This window comes from Chrysemys picta, chromosome 1, assembly GCF_011386835.1.
Source record: "Chrysemys picta bellii isolate R12L10 chromosome 1, ASM1138683v2, whole genome shotgun sequence".
Taxonomy (NCBI): domain Eukaryota; kingdom Metazoa; phylum Chordata; order Testudines; family Emydidae; genus Chrysemys; species Chrysemys picta.
In genome coordinates this window covers 62,894,708-62,917,418 of record NC_088791.1, presented here as the reverse complement: position 1 = coordinate 62,917,418, position 22,711 = coordinate 62,894,708, and the positions used below count along the sequence as shown (strand labels likewise).

Here is a 22,711-nt window from a genome sequence, read left to right as displayed (position 1 = left end):
CATGACTCCACTGTGCTAGGCACTGTACTAACAGAACAAAATCACAGACCCATACCGTAATAAGCTTACAATCTAAGCATAAGACAAGAGGTGGATACAGATGGGCAAAGAAGGAGGACACAGTCAGACAATATTGGTCAGCTTGATAGGCAGTGGTCTCAGCACTAACCATGCTTGTGTGTGTGAACTAGGAAGTGGAATCATGGGATGTGAAATTTTGAAAGACTGCAACTCCATGTCAGCTTTTAGGCTTTTACTGAATAAAGTCTTGAATGATGGCTAGTTGGTACTCTTACCTGTATGGTTTATATATGGACAAAGTACCTGATTTCTCACTAATCTCACACAACTGTCATCCACCCAGGAAGCAGCTGAAATGAACACTGCTCACTTTCCTACCCAGTGATAAAGTGCTACAATTAAGACTGGAGTGGCCAGCCAGTAATTCTGCTGCCACCAAAAAGACCAAAGATCTAGGAACTGAGTTCTCAGACCACCAGCACTGAAGTCACTGCAGTCGTAGAACAGAAAGCAATACTTTATGCCATCCTCTAGCAATTTCTTTTTGGGAGAGTATGGAGTAAAATGAGATGTGCTCAGGATCCCAAGTGACACTTGGAGACTCCAAAGGGAAAACACTGGAGCTCCACTGGTAATAGCAAAGGCAGAACACTTTAGGGAAAGACATTCCTTAAAAGTAGCAAATTGGAAAGGAGACAGGAATTACAAAATGTCTACTTTTATACAAGGTATTTTACATAAACATGCACTCGGACATATATATATATGCCCTCAGACAAGTAATTAACATCCACATTTCAAGGTATATAAAGTTACCCCATCTCTAGGAAGCAGATAATTATGATTAATAAATATGCATAAAATCTCTCATCATGCTTGACAGAAATTAAAAGAAAGAAAGTTGCTGTTTGAAAGAGCTTATAATCTATATCAAACAAAGAGGAACCAGCAGGAAAGGTAACCACCAAAGATTTGTCAGGTACCTTAGCACAAGTGATATTTTTTTAAATGTAATTTTAACACTTACTTGTCAAATTTGTGGATTTGTTCCTCATTATAAGGAAGTCCTAGTATCAGAGGAAATCAAAGATATTACTGATTTAATTCTATTAATTTAGCCATCATCCTACAGAATTGTTTGTTTCCTGTCTGGGTGAGTGTTAGGTAGCAAGCATGGACATTTAGTTTTTTCAATGCAGATGTTTAAATTTATAAAACAAAAATTGTGGTTCACTTATTCCCTCAGATTCTTTTCCTAACTGTTGCCTACAGAGCACTGAGGACATATTCACTGTTGTTGGCCATCTCTCCCCATCACAATTAAAAATATCTGAACAGACTTAAGGCTGACTTGTCCTTTATACTTTTAATTATTCTTAATGTATACTAAAAATAAAATTACTTACTACGTTCTGCTTTGTCTTTCTTGAACTGATAATAAATATCTGTGATAGAACTCAGCAATACTTGTAGCTTTTCTGGACTAGAAGGGGGTGAGGGTGGGTGGAAACAAAAGGTTAATTATAATGAACGTAGGTCAGTCCAGAAATCATAATATGTTCAAGCAATGAATGTGAAGTTGTCACTTACTTTCTGTCTCTGGGATGTGTGCCTTCCTGATTTGCCCAGGTATCACTCAGCAATCCACCAGGAGACAGTTTATTTTCAGTGTCCTGAAGACTGGTCTCTATTGTTCCCCGAGAGCTAGAAAGCTGCTTAAGAACAACAGTTTCACCACTACCATTGCCAAAAATCACAAGTTATCTTGCACTTGAGATGGGATTCGGTGCATTTTCACTTTAGTATAGTTAAAATAAATAATAATAATAATAATACCACCACAACCTAGTCCTCACTTGACTAATTGTCTCCAACCATAGGAATATGCCTAGACAACTTATGAAGTATTTAGCAGCTCAAATGTTCACTTTAAGGACATACAAAACATGGCATTATTAGGAAAAGTGTCTTCTGTGGAATTAATATTTCTGCTAATTAACATTTATTTTCTCAATAATAGTATCTTCTCTTTGTCTCTCTCTTTCACCTATCTTCATGCTTTTTCTCCTATGCTGCCCAATCCTGGAACTTCCTCCCTGCTTCAGTGCATCAAACTCTTTCTCCATGAAGCCTCCTAACACCAACCTTCAACCATATAAATGCTGCAACCAACCCATTACAAAAGACAAGAAAAATAAAGTAAGATAGTCTTCCTCTAGATCTCCCAATGCATTTTGTGTTGTTTATTCACACTTAACGCTACAGAAACAATACCGCTTAAAGATAGCAAGCTGTCTTTTGTTTTGGCTTGCATATCAAAAAACTATTAACTGAATTCTTATTGCATGATCTTTATTTTGTTGAGGTGCAATCCAGAAAGAACTCAGACTGACTTTCAGATTCCAGGTTGAGCATAGCTGGCAGCTAAATACACATACACACACACATATTTATATATATTCGTTCATAAGCCGATTTTTTTTAGTAAAAAAGGGAAGCATCAGAGAAGGGGGTTGGCTTATGAACAGGTAGGACACAGTCCCTCCCCGCAACAGAGGGGGCAAGGAGAGGCAGCACAACCAGCAGAGCCAGAAGGGAAGAGGAAGGGCCAGAGTCTCTCCGCTTCTGGCCACGCTGCTCTCCCCCCAGCTTCCAAAGCAGCTGCAGCTCCAGGGCTGGTAGGGTGTGGCTGCGCCACCCGTGCCTGCCAGAGCATGCTGCGGCCATGCTGCCCAGTCTGGCCTGCCGGAGTAGGCTGCAGCTGTGCTGCCCAGCCTGCCAGAGCAGCTCCAGCCAGGCCACAGACATCCTCCCCTGGGCCGCCCCAGCTAAGGTGGGAAGGGATGGGATGGGGAGAGTGTGGGGGTACCAGGCTAGGGGTGCGGTCATGTGGTGGGTGGTCACAGGGGTTATTCCTCTGACCCCCAGCTTTCCCCCCCCCCCTGAAATTTCCCCATCAGTTGCTGTCCGAGCCCATCAGGGTAAGCAGCTGGCGGGCCAGGACACTTGGGGGAGGGATAGCTCAGTGGTTTGAGTATTGGCCTGCTAAACCCAGGGTTGTGAGTTCAATCCTTGAGGGGGCCATTTAGGGATCTGGGGCAAAAATCTGTCTCGGGATTGGTCCTGCTTTGAACAGGGGGTTGGACTAGATGACCTCCTGAGGTCCCTTCCAACCCTGATATTCCATGATTCTAGGTTTGCCTCCCTGCTTGCAGACACTCAAGGTAAACAAACCGTCTCGGGCAACCAGCGGCTTATCCTGATGGCCCCGGAGCCAAAGTTTGCCGACCCCTGAATTATAGGGTCTGCTTATGAATGGGTCATAAAAAATTTCCATTTTTACTTATCCATCTTGGGGGCGGTCAGCTTATAAATGAACTGGCTTATGATCGAGTATACACACACAGACGCACACACACACACACACACACACTTTTAAACAGAGGAGATCTGAAGTCACTGAGCAATATCAAACATGGAACTCCACAATGTCATAAAAAAAAAACTTTCTAACCACATGATCTACCTAAAAAAATAGAACACCACCACCACCTTTCTATGATATTTGCCCAGGTGAATGTATTATGTGCCTACCATTTTACTTTAATATTCTGTTTCTGCAATTTGCTAATAAAATCAGTTTTTATTTCATGACGACTGGGTTCAGGAGACCAATAGTGGCAGAGAATCAACAAAGAGCCCATCAGAGACACCATCAATATATCACCCTGAGTATGAGATTCTTGGCATGGCGGAGATGTAATCGCCATCCCCAAGATGAGCCACAAGGGGGAGATAGTGTGGGCACAGGGACAGCTAAAATCTGGTAGGGCACTAGATAGGATTATATGCCATACTAGCTCTTTCTGTGAGAAACTCAAACCTTCACTTTCTCTACATCCCACAAGAATATTCCTGGTCTGTTTTGTATCTGACAATTAAAACTATTCTATATTTTTTCAATCTCCTATTTACATAGCCTATGGAAGAGGAACAACTTTGCTATACTACTATCCTGGGACAAATATTAAATTCTCCATTATTTAATATTTTTAAATTTCCTTTTCTAATTTAAAACTCTGCAGATTTAAAAGGACATGGTAGTGATATGATTCATACACATTTTACAAAGTATGTGAAGAACTTTGGGATCCTTCCAAATGAAATGCAAAAGAAGCACATTTAGATTTTTTTAAAGCTTTGTGCTAAGATTATTTTTCTGAGTGTCTGATAACTGGGATGACTCCTTCAGTGGACACATTGCTCTTTCCACTAGAATGTGCGTGGGAGAGGTTTTGGGGTGCCGGATCTGGACAGAGGTCACCTCGGGCATGTCCCTGCTGCTCCTAGGCGGAGGCACGGCCAGGCAGCTCTGTGCGCTGCCTCCACCTGCAGGCGCTGCCCCCGCAACTCTGATTGGCTGCAGTACCCAGCCAATGGAAGCTGCGGAGCCAGCGCTCAGGGTGGGGCAGGGGCAGCGCATGGAACCCCCGTGGTTGTTCCTCTGCCTAGGAGCGTTGACCGCAGAGCTGCTTGGCCGCACCTCCACCTAGGAGCAGCAGGGGCGACTTCCCGCAAGTGGCGCTATGTCCCTGTTACTCCTAGGCAGAGTTGCGGCCAAGCAGCTCTGTGGTCAATGCTCCTAGGCAGAGGAACAACCACGGGGGTTCCATGCGCTGCCACTGCCCCACCATGAGCGCTGGCTCCACTGCTACCATTGGCTGGGGACTGCGGCCAATCGGAGTTGCGGGGATGGCGCCTGCAGGTGGAGGCAGCGTGCAGAGCCACCTGGCCGCGCCTCCACCTAGGAGCAGCAGGGACATGGCACCACTTGTGGGGAGTCGCCTGAGGTGACCACCACTCAGATCCGACACTCTGAAAGCCCCAACCCCCGTCCTGAGCCCCCTCCCACACCCAAACTCTCTCCTAGAGCCCATGCCCTATACCCGAAATGCCGGTTTATAGAGCTTTCCGGTTGGTAAAGTGTCAGATAACACAGATTTTACTGTATTTTTCTTTAGAAAATAACCGCATCACAATTTTTGTATGCTAAGAAACTCTCAGAAGAAGAGAAAAGCTGCTAAGAACATGTAGAGGTTTTCCTTTGTAGAAAGCATCTTTCAAAACTGCACCTTTGGACTTTTATGCAGATACACTCAATATTTTGAGGAGCACTTCTTATTACAATATTAGACACTTACAAGCAATAGTTTAGTATGTATCTCTGAAATTTCATCCATTTCTGTTTCCAAGTGGATCTGCATCAGATTCTTGTATCTGTCAATAAAAACATAATTCAGTTAAAAACATGACTGCTGTTCATACTTTTGTATTAAATAAACAAAGAACATGTTTTGGAGATCATTTTGTTCCCAGAACTGAAAAAAAGAAGTTAATACAATTGTCTACCCTGTCCTAACAAAAGTTAGAAAGTTAAAAAAAAATCCACCAAAATTATGTTTAACTTTGAGAAGCAATCAATTTAAAAGCTTCCCTAAACAACAAACAAAACATTAGTTCAGTAACAGACTCTTGCCACTTCATTCCATATTTTCACTGAACCGTAAAAAAGTTTTAAACTACTTGCATTCCTAGCATTCCTGCTTTTCACTCATTACTTATAGTCTACAGAAGGCTGAAATGTCTGATATAATCACTTCAATCTATTTTTGAAATGTACCCCTTAAAAAATAGTCAAACACATCAAGCACCAGTTCTCCGACGACTATGGAAACATATTGGAAAACCTGGGTTATAACCAAATATTATACATAGGGCTGGTAGCACTGCCTACTAAGGTTACCCAACCACTTCCCATTATAAGACCCTGTTTTCAATTGCTTATAGCTTTGCTAAATTTTAACCCTTTGGGCTGAAATTTTCAGTGCCAGGTGATTGCCTCAGACTGAATTTTTTCAGAAAGATTCAGCCAAAATGATTCTGCTGTGTCCAAGAACGAGGATAGGAAAAAACACATTGTTTGCCTGTGTTAAAAAATTCTGGTGACTTTTTTTTTGGGAGGGGGGATGGTGGTACTTGCATCACCATACTTTGGAGCTGAGGATTTGAAATTTGGCATTGAGGTGGCCTTTGTATCAGGGATATGCCTTTTGCTTCCCCTGTGAAAATCTGCTCAAATTTGACCAAGTTATAAGCCTTTGAAAAATTGTAGTTTTCATTTGCTCAGTAAAGCAGCAAATGTGATTTGCAGCTCATATAGACATACCCACCCTACCTGTACTCTAGTTAGCTTGCTAAAAAGAGAACTGAGGATGCCATAATGCAGGTTTCAGTGTAGGCTGTACAAACCTACCCAGTCCCACTGGGTACATACTCGCTTGTGCAGCCGTGCTGTGGCGTCCTCACTTCTATTTTTAGCGAGCTAGCTGGAGTACAGCAAGCATGGGTCCGTCTACATTAGCTACAAATCATACCTGCAGCTGCAGTGTATACAAACAGAGTTTAACAGCTAAAATCTCCAAACGTTCTGTCCACACTGAGCTTGGTCCAGCTTGGGGCTGAGCAGTACTTTTCCTGAAGTTACAGCTCTGGTTGCTGTGCTCCGTGGAAGGACCAGACACTAGACATAAAAACAGGAAGATTGTCTCTCCCGTTCTCAAAATGCACCCCCTACTGGGTCCAGTCAGTGTGGTAGAGGAAGTTGCCTGATTTGAATACAGAGAGTACAAGAGGCAGCCCAGCAATGGGAGTAAAGATGGGACAAGGAATCTGGGGATGCAGACTGGGACTGTAGGCTGGCGGTGGTGGTGGTGGGGGGGTGTTGGAGGGAAATTGGGACTAGAAATTGGGGGGAGAGACTGGGACAGGTTGGGCAAAGAGACCAGTGGATGGGGGGTGGGGGGTGGAAATGTGGCGGCAGGAGAGACAGATATTATAAGCCAGGGTGTAGGGGTAAAACTGGGACCAGCTGGACAAACAGACTGGGATAAGGAGCTGGAGTAGGTAGGGACATTGAGATTGAAGCCTGGGGAGAGAGAACAGTACTGGGGAATGTGGAGCTTTGGCCGGGGAGGAGGAGAAGGGCAACAGATCAGACAAGGAGAGGGGAAGAGACTAGAACTGGGATCAAAAACCTGAGGACTAGAGACTGTCACTTGCTACGTAAGGAGAATAGGGCTGGGATGAGAAAGAGATAGGACTCTGACAGGGACAGGTTGGGTGGGATGGGGCAAAAGTGGTCATGCTCCGGGGGGAATGGGCAGAAAAGTCTGTATCCACTAGAACACACTCCTCTGCAGAGCCTGGAATGGAACCCCAAACACCCGAGTCTCACCATTCCTCTGCTCTCAGCAAATATCTGTGAAACCCATGGGGAAAGCGTTTCATCCCCCCTTAGTGCGGGTCCACATAGAGGATAACAATGTACTACTGCTATCAGTTAGGCCCAGATGCTCAAAAGGAGTTAGGTGCCTATGTCCCTATTACAGGCAGCTAAAACCTGGGTTTGGTACCATTGCAACGCACAACCCCCCCCTGCCAAACCCTGCAGATGTCTACACTCGCTCTGTGCCTAAATTTTTGCACGAAAAGTTCCCTAAGTGCCTACATTTCTGCCTCTGAGCATGCACACAGCTTACTCCTGGGGGAATTCTGCATCACTGTGTGTGTGCATATTTCATGTACCACGCATATTTTTAATTTTTTTTTTTTTGCAGAAAATAGCTTTAGCTGAAAAGTTGCTGCAGTTCCACCTTTTGCCCACCAGAAGGCGCTGTGGCGCTAGAACACAGCAACCGCTCCTGGCAAGCCCCAGCTATGATGGGAAGAGAAAGAGCCTGCCTTCTTCACAGTGCCTGTCAGGCCAGGTCGGGAGACAGACAGCTATGGGGCTGCTGAGAGGTCAGACAGGACTCATAAGGGCTAGTAGGGGACGACAGACTGAGGCAGGGGCTGAATGGGAGCGGAGGCACAGGGCCACATGGGCAAAGGGTGTAGAGCTACAGGGGGGCAGGGGGATGGCTGAATGGGAGCACAAAGACACATTGGGACAGGGGCACATGTGCCTGACTGAATGGGAGAGGCTAAGGGTCAGGCAGAGTTGGCATGGGGACGCTCCCTAACAATCCCTCCCCGCCCCCCAAGAACACCTGTTCCATACTTTTCCCATGCATACCCAACAACCCTTCAAGTTCATACCGAGGCTCCTTCCCATCAATTACTTCCCTCTCCCTCACCTCCTCCGTTCCCCTGACTCCCCCAAGTCTTTGCACTGCTTCTGAGAAGTGTGGGAAATACGGTTCTGTACTGTAGTTTAAATGAATTATTACTCAGAGTTCTGTATTAATATGCCTAGTAAGGAATCTATTTGTCAAAAAACATTTCCTGAATTTTTTTTTATCATCATTATTGTTACAGACATACTTGCTGACAGGTATTTTGAAATAAATTACTAAAATAATTGAAACTGGTGTGATTATATTGTGTTATTTTGACAAATATAATATGCAGAATTTTAAAATATTGTGTGCAGAATTTTAAATATTTTGGTGCAGAATTCCCCCAAGAGTAACAGCTGCATCTCCGAAGGCGTCTTGTCACATATCTCCTAACTAAGTCACACAATGATTGACAAACAGGGAGAAAGATAGCGTTCAACCACCTATATCACATACAGAGTCCAAATGAAACTGAGAGCAAGTGACAGAAAATGCACATAGAAGAATGAGAATGACTGTCTAGCGTGGTGGTGAACACACTCACCCAATGCGTGGGAGACCCAGGATCCAGTTCCCGTGCTCCAATGACTAATTATTTATCCAGAGTACAACAACTTCAACAGGAGAGAATGAGGGTACTCCACATGAGACTATCCCATCACCCAATGGTTAGAGCTCTCACCTGAGAGGTGGGAAATCCCTGATCAAGTCTTCCTCCCCACCTGGTAGAGAGGGGGCAATTGAACCTGGGTCTCCCTCATCCCAGGTGAGTGCTCTAACTATTGGTCTAAAATTTAGAAAGTGGGCACCACCACCGGAAACAGCTCCTTGCTAAAACAGCGTAAGGCATCTAACTCTAAAGAGAGTACCCGATTTCCGAATTGCAAACAGGCATCTATCTCCATGAGAGGAGCAGGGTTTAGCACATACCCCTCTCATCAGCATCTCTCAGTGGCTATCTTAGGCGCCACCATGTCTAGTGTGGTGGCTTTTGCTAATTGCAGTCTAAGGTAGAGCCCTGCAGTGGGATTGGGATCCCACGGGTCCTGCAAGATCCGCTGCCATAATAGCAGGAGTGGGTAAAATGTAGCTTGTTGTGGGCAGGATCGGATTGGGGGGGGGGCGGGGGGGAGGTGACAGACTGTGGTAACTGTGGGAAAATACTAAATCTCTCATCAGTTTGTCATAAATAGAATTTCCAGCAATGAACAGCAAGTTTTTCTCTTTTTTAAAAATAAAGGTTTTAATACTTAAATTTAAGTGGGGTCTAGAAAGAGATTTGATGTCTATTATCACAAGAGTTTAAGTATTTTTATATGGTTTAAGCAACATTTGTTTTATTCTTTTAGTGGTAAAAATTGTGCTTGAATTCTGTTTATATATTGCTGGTGGGAGCGGGATAAAATTGCAAGAAACAATGCAGGAGCGGGTGGAAGTGGGTATTGTAGGGTGGGATAAGAGTAGGATTAAAAAAAATAGTCCTGCGCAGGGCTCTAGTCTAAGACACCTATCTCTTACCATTCATTGTAAAGGAACTTATGCTAAGGCTTTGAGAATCAGAGTGATTTTTCCAGGTATCTAACTTCTTTGAGCATTCAGCCCTCACTCCTTTAACTCAAGCAGCGGAGGTCTGTGTGGTGAATCTAAAGGTGTCAATGTGATACTACAAGATGCAATTTTCTGTTTTTCAGTTTGTTTGTTTTTAAATTAAGGAAATCATGCAAAAATCAGTACATTAAAATAATATTTTTAAAGTTGCAAAGACAAGCACTCAAAAATTAGGCAATGCCAGAATTAAGGCCGCCTGGGCAACCTTAATTTGACCCTGTGTGTGTATACATTATGATACAGGTTTTAATTGCATGATCACATATTGTTGACTTATAGCAAACATATATATGATGTATTAAGTATACATATTAAGCATTAATATAGCAGATATGTAGCCCAAATTAGCCTGTGCATTTGTTATAATCCTGTTCACTTATCCTATAATACTTTGTATCCCATAACACTTTCCATTAGCAGAAGAAAGCTTTGGCTTAAGTAGGTAGGAAAACTATCAGTATCATAGAATTGTTTCCTCATAGAAACAGTAAGAGAGTTACCCTCACAAACCTATTTATCCTGGTACAAGCCTAGGGGGTGTCTTCACGCCCTTTAGTACCTGGAATGCATGTGCTCAGAACAACGCTAAGGGTGCATCATGACCTGGAATGCATGGGTTCGGAACAATAGATAAAGGGGTACACCACAGTACCAGAAATAAACAAGGTAAAAAGCTGATTAATTGAATCCAGTTTCAGGTGATGCATATACCTTTTACTGGTAAAGAGGTAGGGTATAAAAAGATGGCTTTAGGGACCTAATTTAAAGGAGCACACCTTTTGCGTAAAGTGAACGTAATACTGCTGCACAGGACTGTTCTCAGGAGATTGTATTGTGCAGAACCCTTTTTCTGTACTATATTAATAAACTCAACTGAATTGGTTATTTGGTCTCTTGAATATATTTCGTAACGAAATAACAAACCAAAGTGTGGTCAGACAATCGACTATACAAATTATTAACACATACTATAATTTTCATAGGACCCCTGCGCCTCCTTCAGTGTACAGGACAAACCTGTTCTAGGGATGAATCAGGGTTGTATAGTGAAAGAGACTATTGTTTGTAGTATCCCAGCTTCTTCTGCAGCAGACTTTGAAGGGTGTGTAGTGAATGAGACAGAAGATTGCAGGAAGAGAAAGATGGTGTCATGGTAAAGGCATGCAACCTCAAGTGTGCATGCACAGGCAATCTTAACTCTGGCATTTCCTAAATTGTGAATGCTTGACTTTGCAACCTTAATAATGTTCTTTTAATGTAGTTTTTTGTGTGTGTCATATTTATAGAAATATTAAAGGCAATCATGTATTACAATGTTAAAATCCACTCTCTGCAGCAGGGAGCCCAGGTCTTTAACAACCTGCTTTCATTACACTTTTATTCATCTTTAAAATCATATGCAGGGCAAGCTTACGGCTTTAGCCACAACCATATGACTGAACTCCTACATTATTTGTCCTACCCTTTACTGTAGCTCCCTAAGCCATCAAGAGAACTCAGGCAGGGAGGGGGGAAGGAGAGAAGAGTAATACGCACTACTCAGTAGTTACTCTCCTTTCCACTAAATTAAGGAGCAGCATTCAGTGAGGTCCAAGACCACTCCTGACCTCACTTGGTGCTAGGCTACTGCCATCGGTGAAACAATTGTAATTAAAAAGTAATAACCTTTTTTGCGTGCAGACACATGGTAAATAAAGTTATCTTTAAATACAGCTGTCACTAAGAAGAAAAAACTACGAAGTCAGCCAGTTTCCACTGGCAGTGCAATGTATTTACTTCCAAAGAACAATACAGTGTTTCTACTCACATTTTCCCAGCTATCTCTATGTTCCTGTTGCAGAAATCCAGCTTGATGATAACCTCTGTCTTTTTGTGCACTGTTTCATTGTAGTCTTCCTTGATTATTTCACTGGAAAGAATAGCACCAGTCTATCAAAAAAAAAGTTTTCACTTCCTTCTTATCACATATCTTTGCCTACAGTAATCATTGCTGGTAATGGAGAGTAATATCTCTAAGATTTTACATACTGTCATAAAATTTTATTCCAATGTTCTGGCAGACATTACTTCAGTAATAGTTTAGTAGCTAGAGAGATCTTTCACAATCCTATTAACAACATGAACTACCAAAATCATTATTTAAAATTTTGAAATTCATTATTTGTCCTTGCTGGATCATATGTTCCGACACTATACTTAAATTAGAATTATCCAAACTTCTGTAGGAGCAGATTAAACTAAATAACATGGATACCTAGTTCAGAAAGTGGGTCTTCAGAGTTTCCCCTGATAAGGGAGGAGGAAACATTTGAGAGACTGTGAAAGTCTACTCATACTCATGGTCGAGGGGAAGGAAGAAAGCTTCAGAAGTCATTGGAAGCCCACAAAATTATGCAATGTGTGAACGACCAGAACAAGTCTTGGTAAAGAAACCATGCCCAGCAAAATTCAATCAATCAATCACTTACATTAACCATCGTATTCCTTTTCGCATTAACTCCTGGTAAAGCAGCAAAGCATTGGCAACTCTACAGGCATAGCATACAACACCTGTTACTGCCTGACAGAGAAATAAACAATATCAGTACTAATTCAGTGCTCACAACACTGTAGTTTGTTTCAAGTCAATGGATCACAAGAAAGCAACATTGATTAATATTAGAAGAAATTAGAACATGAAGATGGTAACAAAAAAATGGGGTAACTTTGCCCATAAATTAGTGTGTACGGGGGGAATAGTTAAAGCAAAGATGAGTTTTCCATTACACTGAAATTTCACGGTCTTTGTTAGGCATGAAAATAAGTCTGTCATAATCAAAGTTATACCACATACTCTTGATGTTCAGATTTAATTTTCTGGAAAGTTACAAGTAAATGTGTTCAGTAGTGTATAGGAATGTAAAGAATTTTTTTAAAAATAATACATTTTCAAAATTGTAGGGCTGCGGTCCCATTTTTTGGCATCCACCCAATTCTGCTTATAAACTTTGTTTTAACACTTGGAATTTTAGGTAAATGTACATCTAAACAAAATCTCAAGCAGAAGCTAGTTTAACTTTTATTTTAATTAAAAGTTATTGATATTATTACTCGTAGCTTACCACTTATGCCATGGACTATGATGAGTACAATTTCAAATATCAGTACTTTGAAAGACTTTAGGAGGCCTATAGGGAGAAATACTTATCACTTTTGCACACTTTGGGAGATGCACATGAACAGACTTCTTCACAGGGGCACAAATTTTGCAGCTACCATATAAGTGACTCAGTGAAGTCAACAGTAGATTGACACTACAGCTACAGAATAAGGCCTGAAAGTGGACTACTACTTTTCTCCTATGGCGTTCTGTCAGGCAGGGGAGATTCAGAAACCCTGTAGGAAAGAAACATCAGAGATTTCACTCTTTTGCAGAGTCCCTGAGACTCTGCTGCAGAGTTCGGGAAAGGAACTTCTTATTTCTCTCCTGCTTAGCATCACAGGGGAAGACAGTCTCAGATCTGCTACTCTTCTAACCTTAGAAGGTCTCCTATGCACATAACTCAATATGAAATTTTATGCACAAATATTTATTAAGTTAATTTTTTTAATACTTATTTTTTAAATAAAAATCAGAACTTTTCAGATTAAAAACTTATTTATCAGAAAGTTGTCTAACCTGTAGGGTATTTTTAAAAAAATCTTTTTTTATAAGGCTAGATGATTTTCTGCAATAACCTTGACTTTCAAATATTTTTATTTTGTCTAGGATAACAGACCACGAAAGACCACCAGTTAATTGATTTTTTACCCTTTAAATAAATATTCACCTACCATTAACTATGCACTGTACAGTATTGTATATTATAGCAAATGTTTCTTCTGAAGGGGGGGCGGTTAGGAAAACATTTTCTTTCACTGTAAATGAACTCAACTTGTATAAATCCATTAGACATATAAACCTACTATAAACTGGTTTTCAACCTGTGGTCTGAAGACCTTTGGGGGTCCGCAGATGGTTTATGATTTTCAAAAGGGTCCGCAACTCCATTTGAAATATTGAGGAGTTGACAAATGAAAAAAGGTTGAAACCCACTGTAGTATAATAAATCTTAATTCAGCCCTTTCTCAGGAAAAACTCCCATTGATTTCAATGCAAGTTTTGCTTGAGCAATGATTTTGGGATTTGGTCCTTAATTTCTTCAGCACTGACTTTCCCCTCAGGAAAAATCACAAACCAGGAAAATGCAGATGAGGAATAATAATGCACAGCACTTATATAATGCTTTTTGCCTTCAAAGCATTTTACAACAATTTGCCACTTAAAACTGATAGTTTAATCTAAACCTAAGGTACTAATTGAGAGAAAGAGTGAATATATATGTCATTTGATATACTCTCTCTCTCTCTCTCACACACACACACACACACACACACACACACACACACACACACACACACACACACAAAAGCAAAACCCATTAAAAAAGACCAACAAGATGGCTGGTATTATTCAATTCAACATTAGGTAGCTTTAGTTTATTTGAGATAGCAATTTAATTCTAGTTCTAGTTAAATAAATACTCACTTTAGCCATACTGGCATCACTGTCCAAGTCATACCGCTGATGTACTTTAGGAAGTGAAACTGAAACATAAGAGATGGACTTTTATTTTACATTTCATATGTAATAAATCTGTAATACATTAGTGAATACACAATATACATTTTGGTTTAGAAACATTTCTTTTGTGTCTTCAGTGAAACGTCACATTTAATATGAACTGCTTCTGTTAACAGACTAGAAAGACTAATCAGAGTTCAAGAACACTTGAATTTCCAGATATTACTGGAAATTAGAAGAAGATTAGTTAGGAGTGCTATTTTATAAAATTCCTTTCAACTTATTTAAATATTGTGGTTCACAAAAGGATTTTAGAATTCTATGCACATTACTAAATCCTACCTATATTAGTGCTCAGGGACCAGGACTTTTAAAATAATTATCTAAAATTAGATTTTAAATCCATATTTAAGCATCAAAATAAGTGGCCTGATTTTTTTGAGTACTGAGCACCCAACAGCATCTTTTGATGTCAATGGGAAGTGATGGACACTCCACACTTAGAAAAATCCGGCCTGTTTAGGTGCCTAAATATGGACAAACTCTTGATCCAAGTTTTTAATATATTTATCAGAGGCCAGAAATATTCAGTAATCAAACCTATTTTCAAAGAACATTTATAAGCAGCCTAATCTTGTTTATTTAAGAACAGGCAGAAAAGACTTTAACATACTTTCTTCATAGATTAATCCTACGATGTTCACAGCCTCTCTGCTTACTATAATTATAGGATTTTCTTCAGTGGTTTTGGGAAAATGTTGTGCCAATCTTCCAGGCTCTAGTACTAAACGGCGGCCTTCATATATCAGTTCTTGGTTCTGAGAAGTTATTTTTGTCTGTTTGTAGACCAATTCATGAAATATGGCAGCTCTGTAAGAAAAACATTACACTTAGGAAACAACCAGATCAAAGTCACTAAAATGTAACAGGATGCAAACAATTCATAAATTTTTTTTTAAACATACCTTTTATATTGGTTTTGTTCCTATATAAATTATTAGATTTATACATATAATAAACAGTGCGCAGCCTAGCTAAGGCACTGGGAAGTCCTGCATAAATTACAAAAATAAAATTAAATTGCCTGCAGAACACCAAACTCCTTTCCACACATCGGATTTCTCTCAAAGGCCCATCTCTGCAACAGCCTGCATAAATAGATATGTTTTGAAGGGCAACAGAATAGGGTGACTTTGGACCCAGTGAGGGAAGCCTAACCCAGAGCTTGGATCCTCTCACAGAAAACACTCTACTTTCAGCCCCTCTCTTAAATTGACAGGGAAGTCAGCTCTACTGATCGCAAGTGTGGCAGTATGGCACACGGAGAGAGGCAGTGTCTCAAGAAGCAAAGTCACAGAACATTTAGGGCTTTTATATATCAAACTCAGCACCTTAAATGCTGGGGATCTTGGCAGACCACTTAATGATCTTTCCAAATACTGTTTGTACTGTTAGCTAACTATTGTAAAGCACTTTGGATAAGAGCACTTTATTAAAAAAATGTAAAAGACGTTGGGGTGTGGGGTCTGGCCAGGACTTAGGATGTGGGAGGGGGCTCAGGGCTGGGGGTGCAGGGTCTGGGAGGGAGTTAGGGTGCAGGAGCGGGCTGGGGGTTGGGGTGCAGGGTCTGGCCAGGAGTTAGGGTGAGGGAGGGGGCTCAGGGTTGGGGCAGGAGGTTGGGGCGTGGAGCGCTTACCTGGGGCAGCTCCTGTTTGGTGTAAGGGGTGCAGGTGGGAATGTGGGGGGGGGGGGGGTTGCAGGAGCTCCTGTTTGGTGCTCAGGGTGGGGGTGGGGATATGGGGGAGTGCAGGAGTCAGGGTGTGACGTTATTGATATAATCTGGGACCATACTGAACATGGTTGCAACCAAAGTCCTGTAGTGGCACCAAATCTTGTATAAAGGGGGTCAAATGAAGTGTCTAAGACAAGGTTATGGTTTGCTGGTTATGATTATGCTGTCTATATGTGTGTATCAATTTTGTAGTTGAAGTTATGAATATTGGCTCTATACTGTCTGTATTTCAAACTTATGCTATGCTCCTGGGAGACATCCCAGACAAGTTGGTGTGAGCTCTGCCTAGCCTGCTTGATGGCCCATTAAGGATCATCAGCTATACAACTGACCCATTGAGAGAAGGCAAATACGCCTTGCAAGTCAGCAAAGTATGCAGGGACTGGCCCATGTGACTCCAAACTCCACTTTGCTGTAATTTTCCACAGTAAGGACAAAGAGGTGTTCTTACATCTGGAAAAGACTACAAAAGGCTGATGCCTCTCCTCCATCTTGTCTTCAATCCTGCTTCTTACCTCTGGAGGGACTTTGCTACAAACTGAAGCTCTGAACAAAGGACTGAGGACCTATCCCAGCTGGGGATGTACTCCAGAGACTTGATTTTGAACCTGCAGTTTATTTCATCACTGCTACAAGCCTGAACCAAGAACTTTGCCATTACTGTATGTAATTGATTCCATTTAACCAATTCTAGCTTTCATCTATATCTTTTTTCCTTTTCTGAATAAACCTTTAGATTTTAGATTCTGAAGGATTGGCAACAGCGTGATTTGTGGGTAAGATCTGATTTGTATATTGACCTGGGTCTGGGGCTTGATCCTTTGGGATCAGGAGAACCTTTTTTCTTTTAATGGGGTATTGGTTTTCATAACCATTTGTCCCCATAGCGAGTGGCACTGGTGGTGATACTGGGAAACTGGACTGTCTAAGGGAATTGCTTGTGTGACTTGTGGTTAGCCAGTGGAGTGAGACCAAAGTCCTCTTTGTCTGGCTGGTTTGGTTTGCCTTAGAGTTGGAAAAACCCCAGCCTAGGGCTGTAACTGCCCTGTTTTAAGAGATTTGTCCTGATTTGGCACTCTCAGTTGGGTCCCGCCAGAACCGCATCATTACACAGGGCATGGGGTGTGGGGGGTGCAGGAGTCAGGGCAGGGTGTGTGGAGGTGTGGGCTCGGGTCGTGGAGGTGCTCCCAGCCCCATGTCCTGAGCGGCTCATGGCAGGGGGCTGGGGGGGGTGTATGTGTAGGGGAGTGCAGGGGCCCCGCCTTTGCTCCACCCTGCCCCGATTCCACCCCCTTCCCCAAGGCCCCGCCCCTACCTCTTCTCCACCTCCTCCCCCGAGAATGCTGCGGCTCCGCTCCTCCCACTCCCTTCCAGAGCGCCAGCAAACAGCTGTTCGGTGGCAGGGGAAGCGCTGGGAGGGGAAGGGGGAGGGGTGGGAACGCGGCACACTCACGGGAAGAGGTGGGGGAGGGGGGAGCTTGGGTGCTGGTGGGTGCGGCCGGAACCTACCCTGCAGCAGAAACCCCAGGAGCCAGCAGGACCAAGCTTCTGCCCCCGCAGGAGACAGCGGTGGGGGGAGAAGAGCTGGTGGGGCCTTACTGCAGCCCAAGCAGAGTGGGTTGGGCTGGGGCCCCTTTGCAGCCTGGGCCTGGCGCTATGGTAAACCCAGTACTGAGTAGAGGGGTGATGTATGTGTAATATGATGCTGTAAATGTGGTGTATAGATCTCTAAAGGTGGTGGGGAAAGCAATGTAAATAAACTACATGGTGGTGAACAACAATTGAAAGTCTCCAAGTAGTCTGTGTAGACACAGCAGAAGACAGGAGTGGGACCTTGCCCTGTCACAATTTCTTTGAGAACATAGTACTTGGGCTCTGTTGCCAAAGGGTGAATCACAGACAAAAAGAAAGGGACAAACCAATAAGAGGCCAGAACAAAAAGATAACGTACACACACACACACACACACACACACAGTGCTTGACATAGGAGGGCCGTACAAGCTTGCAGCACACCACATCATCATACATTTCTCTTGCCCCCAACCAGATAACTGTCAAGGAATGGCTACTGAATCTGTCATACTGATGTGATCTGAAGTCACAGCATTATTTGCCTGGATAAAACAGAAGTAGTGAAAATATAGAAAGAATGCTTACGTATTATAGCTGTGAATATAAACTTTGTGTAGGGTCATTTGCTGTAGTGAAAAGACATGAATTATTCTTCGGTGGAGCATGTCATTGGTCTCTGCAAAAAACTGGTCAAATCCCCAGCATTTTTCCTGATCTGCTTCAAGAATATTTGCAAGAACAGGCGTGAGCAGTACTTGCAGGCCCCTGTGGATACACAAAAAAGAGACACCACAAGTTGGAATGTTTCTCATTCTGACATTATATAAGATCTCCCTATTGGACAGATCACAAGTAGGACATTTTTGTGCTTTGAGAAATTCTACAAACTTCCTTTCCTTTACTGTTTGACAGTTTCTGTTCAACAACATTGCCCAGTGTTTTTCCTGAATAGGGACATTACATACCATAATCACTTTTTCGAAATTTGAGTACCAAATATTTTACCTTTGTAATTTGGCAAATATTGAATCCTAATTTCTTCATGAAGGCAGGGATGGGGCAAGAAGCACTCAAAGAAATGGTCGTAAGTAAACAGGATGAATTCAATAAGGACAAATGCAAAGTACTCCACTTAGGAAGGAACAATCAGTTACACACATACAAAATGGGAAATGACTGCCTCGGAAGGAGTACTGTGGAAAGGGATCTGGGGGTCAGAGTGGATTACAATCTAAATGAGTCAGCAGTGTAGCACTGTTGCAAAAAAAGCAAACATTATTTTGGGACGTATTAGCAGGAGTGTTGTAATCAAGACACAAGTAGTAATTCTTTTGCTCTACTTCGTGCTGATTAGGCTTCAACTGGAGTATTGTGTCCAGTTGTGGAGGCCACATTTCAGGAAAGATGTGGACAAATTGTGATACGATTTAGTTGGGGTTGCTTTTACTTTGAGCAGGGGATTGGACTAGATGACCTCCTGAGGTCTCTTCCAGCTCTAATTTTCTATTATTCTAAATTGGAGAAAGTCCAGTGAAGAGCAACAAAAATGATTAAAGGTCTAGAAAACATTACCCTATGAGGGACTATTGAAAAAACTGGGTTTGTTTAGTCTGGAGAAGAGAAGACAGAGGGGGGACATGATAACAGTTTTCAAATACATAAAAGGTTGTTACAAGGAGGAGGGACAAAAAATATTCTCCTTAACCTCTGAGGATAGGAAAAGAAAAAATGGGCTTAAATTGCAGCAAGGGTAGTTTAGGTTGGTCTGGGTAAGGATAAAAAGGGTAAAAAAAACCAAGGGTGATATCATGGTAGGAGTCTACTACAGACCACGAAACCAGGAAGAAAAGGTGGATGAGGTTTTTTTTAAACAACTAACAAAATCATCCAAAGCACAGGACTTGGTGGTGATGGGAGACTTCAACTAACCAGACATCTGTTGGGAAAAAAAGACAGCAGGACACAGATTATCCAACAAGTTCTTGGAATGTATTGAAGACAATTTTTTATTTTGGAAGGTGGAGAAAGCTACTGAGGGGAGGCTGTTCTAGATTTGATTTTGACAAATAGGGAAGAACTGGTTGAGAATTTGAAAGTGGAAGGCAATTTGGATGAAAGTGATCATGAAATGGTAGAGTTCATGATTCTATGGAATGGTAGGAGGGAGAACAGCACAATAAAGACAATGGATTTCAAGAAGGCAGACTTTAGCAAACTCAGGGAGTTGGTAGGTAAAATTCCATGGGAAGCAAGTCTAAGGGGAAAAACAATTGAAGACAGTTGGCAGTTTTTCAGAGAGACATTATTAAGGCCAAAGAGCAAACTATCCCATTGCATAGGAAAGATAGGAAGTATGGCAAAAGACCACCCTGGATTAACCAGGAGATTTTCAATGATCTAAAACTCAAAAAAAGAGTCCTACAAAAAGCGACAGGTTTCAGAGTAGCAGCCGTGTTAGTCTGTATCGGCAAAAAGAACAGAAGTACTTGTGGCACCTTAGAGACTAACAAATTTATTTGAGCAGAAGCTTTCGTGGGCTACAAAAAGTGGAAACTCGGTCAAATTACAAAGGATGAATATAAACAAATTACACAAGTATGTAGGGACAAAATTAGAAAAGCCAAAGCACAAACCGAGATCAAACTAGCTAGGGACATAAAAGGAAACAAGAAAACATTCTACAAATACATTAGAAGCAAGAGGAAGACCAATGACAGAGTAGGCCCGTTACTCAATGAGGGGGGAAAGACAACAACAGAAAATGTGGGAATGGCAGAGGTGTTTAATGACTTCTTTGTTTTGGTTTTCACCAAGAAGGTTGGTGGCGATTGGATGTCTAACATAGTGAATGCCAGTGAAAATGAGGTAGTTAGTATCGAAGTCTAAAATAGGGAAAGAACAAGTCAAAAATTACTTAGACAAGTTAGATGTCTTCAAATCACCAGGACCTGGTGAAATGCATCCTAGAATACTCAAGGACCTGACTGAGGAGATATCTGAGCCATTAGCAATTACTTTTGAAAAGTCATGGAAGACGGGAGACATTCCAGAAGACTGGAAAAGAGCAAATATAGTGCTCAATCTATAAAAAGGGAAATAAGGACAACCCAGGGAATTACAAACCAGTCAGCTTAACTTCTGTACCCGGAAAGATAATGGAGCAAATAATTAAGCAATCAATTTGCAAACACCTAGAAGATAATAAGGTGATAAATAACAGTCAGCATGGATTTGTCAAGAACAAATCGTGTCAAACCAACCTGACAGCTTTCTCTGACAGGGTAACAAGCCTTGTGGATAGGACAAAAGCGGTAGATGTGGTATATCTTGACCTTAGTAAGGCTTTTGATACTGTCTCACATGACCTTCTCATAAACAAAATGGGGAAATCCAACCTAGATGGAGCTAGTATAAGGTAGGTGCATAACCGGTTGGAAAATCGTTCCCAGAGAGTAGTTATCAGTGGTTCACAGTCATGCTGGAAGGGCATAATGAGTGGGGTCCTGCAGGGATTGGTTCTGGGTCCAGTTCTGTTCAATATCTTCATCAATGATTTAGATAATGGCAAAGAGAGTACACTTATAAAGTTTGCAGACGATACCAAACTGGGAGGGGTTGCAAGTGCTTTGGAGGATAGGATTAAAATTCAAAATGATCTGGACAAACTGGAGAAATGGTCTGAAATAAATAGGATTATATTTAATAAGGACAAATGCAAAGTACTCCACTTAGGAAGGAACTATCAGTTGCACACATACCAAACTGGGAAAGGATTGTCTAGGAAGGAGTACTGTGGAAAGGGATCTGGGGGTATTAGTGGATCACAAGCTAAATATGAGTCAACAGTGTAACGCTTTTGCAAAAAAAAGCAAACATCATTCTGGGATGTATTAGCAGGAGTATTGTAAGCAAGACACGAAAAGTGATTCTTCCGCTCTAGTCCGCGCTGATTAGGCCTCAACTGGAGTATTGTGTCCAGTTCTGGGTGCAACGTTTCAGGAAAGATATGGACAAACTGGAGAAAGTCCAGAGAAGAGCAACAAAAATGATTAAAGGTCTAGAAAACACGACCTATGAGGGAAGATTAAAAAAATTAGGTTCGCTTAGTCTGGAGAAGAGAAGACTGAGAAACATCATAACAGTTTTCAAGTACATAAAAGATTATTACAAGGAGGAGGTAGAAAAATTGTTTTTCTTCAACTCTGAGGATCGGACAAGAAGCAATGGGCTTAAATTGCAGCAAGGGCAGTTTAGGTTGGACATTAGGAAAAACTTCCTAACTGTCAGAGTGGTTAAACACTGAAATAAATTGCCTAGGGAGGTGGTAGAATCTCCCTCATTGGAGATGTTTAAGAGCAGGTTAGGCATACACCTCTCAGGGACGGTCTAGATAATACTTAGCCCTGCAATGAGTGCAGGGGACTAGACTAGAAGACCTCTCGAGGTCTCTTCCAGTCCCACAACTCTATGATTCTATGGAAATTTCAAGTGATTACTTTAAAGTGGGGCAGCAGCCATCTTAAGTACACCTCTACCCCGATATAACGCGGTCCTCGGGAGACAAAAAAATCTAACCGTGTTATAGGTGAGACCGCGTTATATTGAACTTGCTTTGCTCCCCCCGTTCCTTGTTCCCTGACCGCCCCCCTCCAGAGACCCTCGTCCCTAATCACCCCCAGGATCCCACTCCCTACCCAACCCCCCTGCTCCCTGTCCCCCGACTGCTCCGACCCCTATCCACACCCCCTGCCCCTGACAGGCACTCACCGGCAGCAGCGGAAAGCAGAGCAACACGGCCCCAGCCCGCTCCACTCCGCCACCTCCCAGCTGCGGTGCTCCGCTTCCTGCCGCCAGTGAGTGCGGGGAAGTTGGGGAAAGGACGCCCCCCCGTATTCACCTGCAGCGGGAAACGGAGTGCTGCGGCTGGGAGCTGGTG

The 22,711-nt window shown here is 42.3% G+C and overlaps 1 protein-coding gene across 17 annotated transcripts in view; it reads right to left on the bottom strand.

Annotated features, from left to right (window-relative positions):
* Positions 1-22,711, bottom strand: part of TBK1 (TANK binding kinase 1) — a 57,637-nt gene that overhangs the window by 7,010 nt on the left and 27,916 nt on the right. For 9 of the 17 annotated variants that reach the window (XM_065558238.1, XM_005303191.5, XM_065558180.1 and 6 more), the window contains 9 exons: positions 18,361-18,540; positions 15,083-15,279; positions 14,374-14,432; positions 12,275-12,366; positions 11,614-11,715; positions 5,223-5,298; positions 1,612-1,733; positions 1,428-1,504; positions 1,049-1,088 (listed from right to left, as the gene is read on the bottom strand). In XM_065558238.1, coding sequence (XP_065414310.1) covers positions 1,049-1,088; positions 1,428-1,504; positions 1,612-1,733; positions 5,223-5,298; positions 11,614-11,715; positions 12,275-12,366; positions 14,374-14,432; positions 15,083-15,279; positions 18,361-18,540 — 945 coding nt within the window. Of the gene's footprint in view, positions 1-1,048; positions 1,089-1,427; positions 1,505-1,611; positions 1,737-5,222; positions 5,299-11,613; positions 11,716-12,274; positions 12,367-14,373; positions 14,433-15,082; positions 15,280-18,360; positions 18,541-22,711 lie in introns of all 17 variants that reach the window. The other 8 variants (XM_065558222.1, XM_005303188.5, XM_005303185.5 and 5 more) reach the window with 1 other exon arrangement.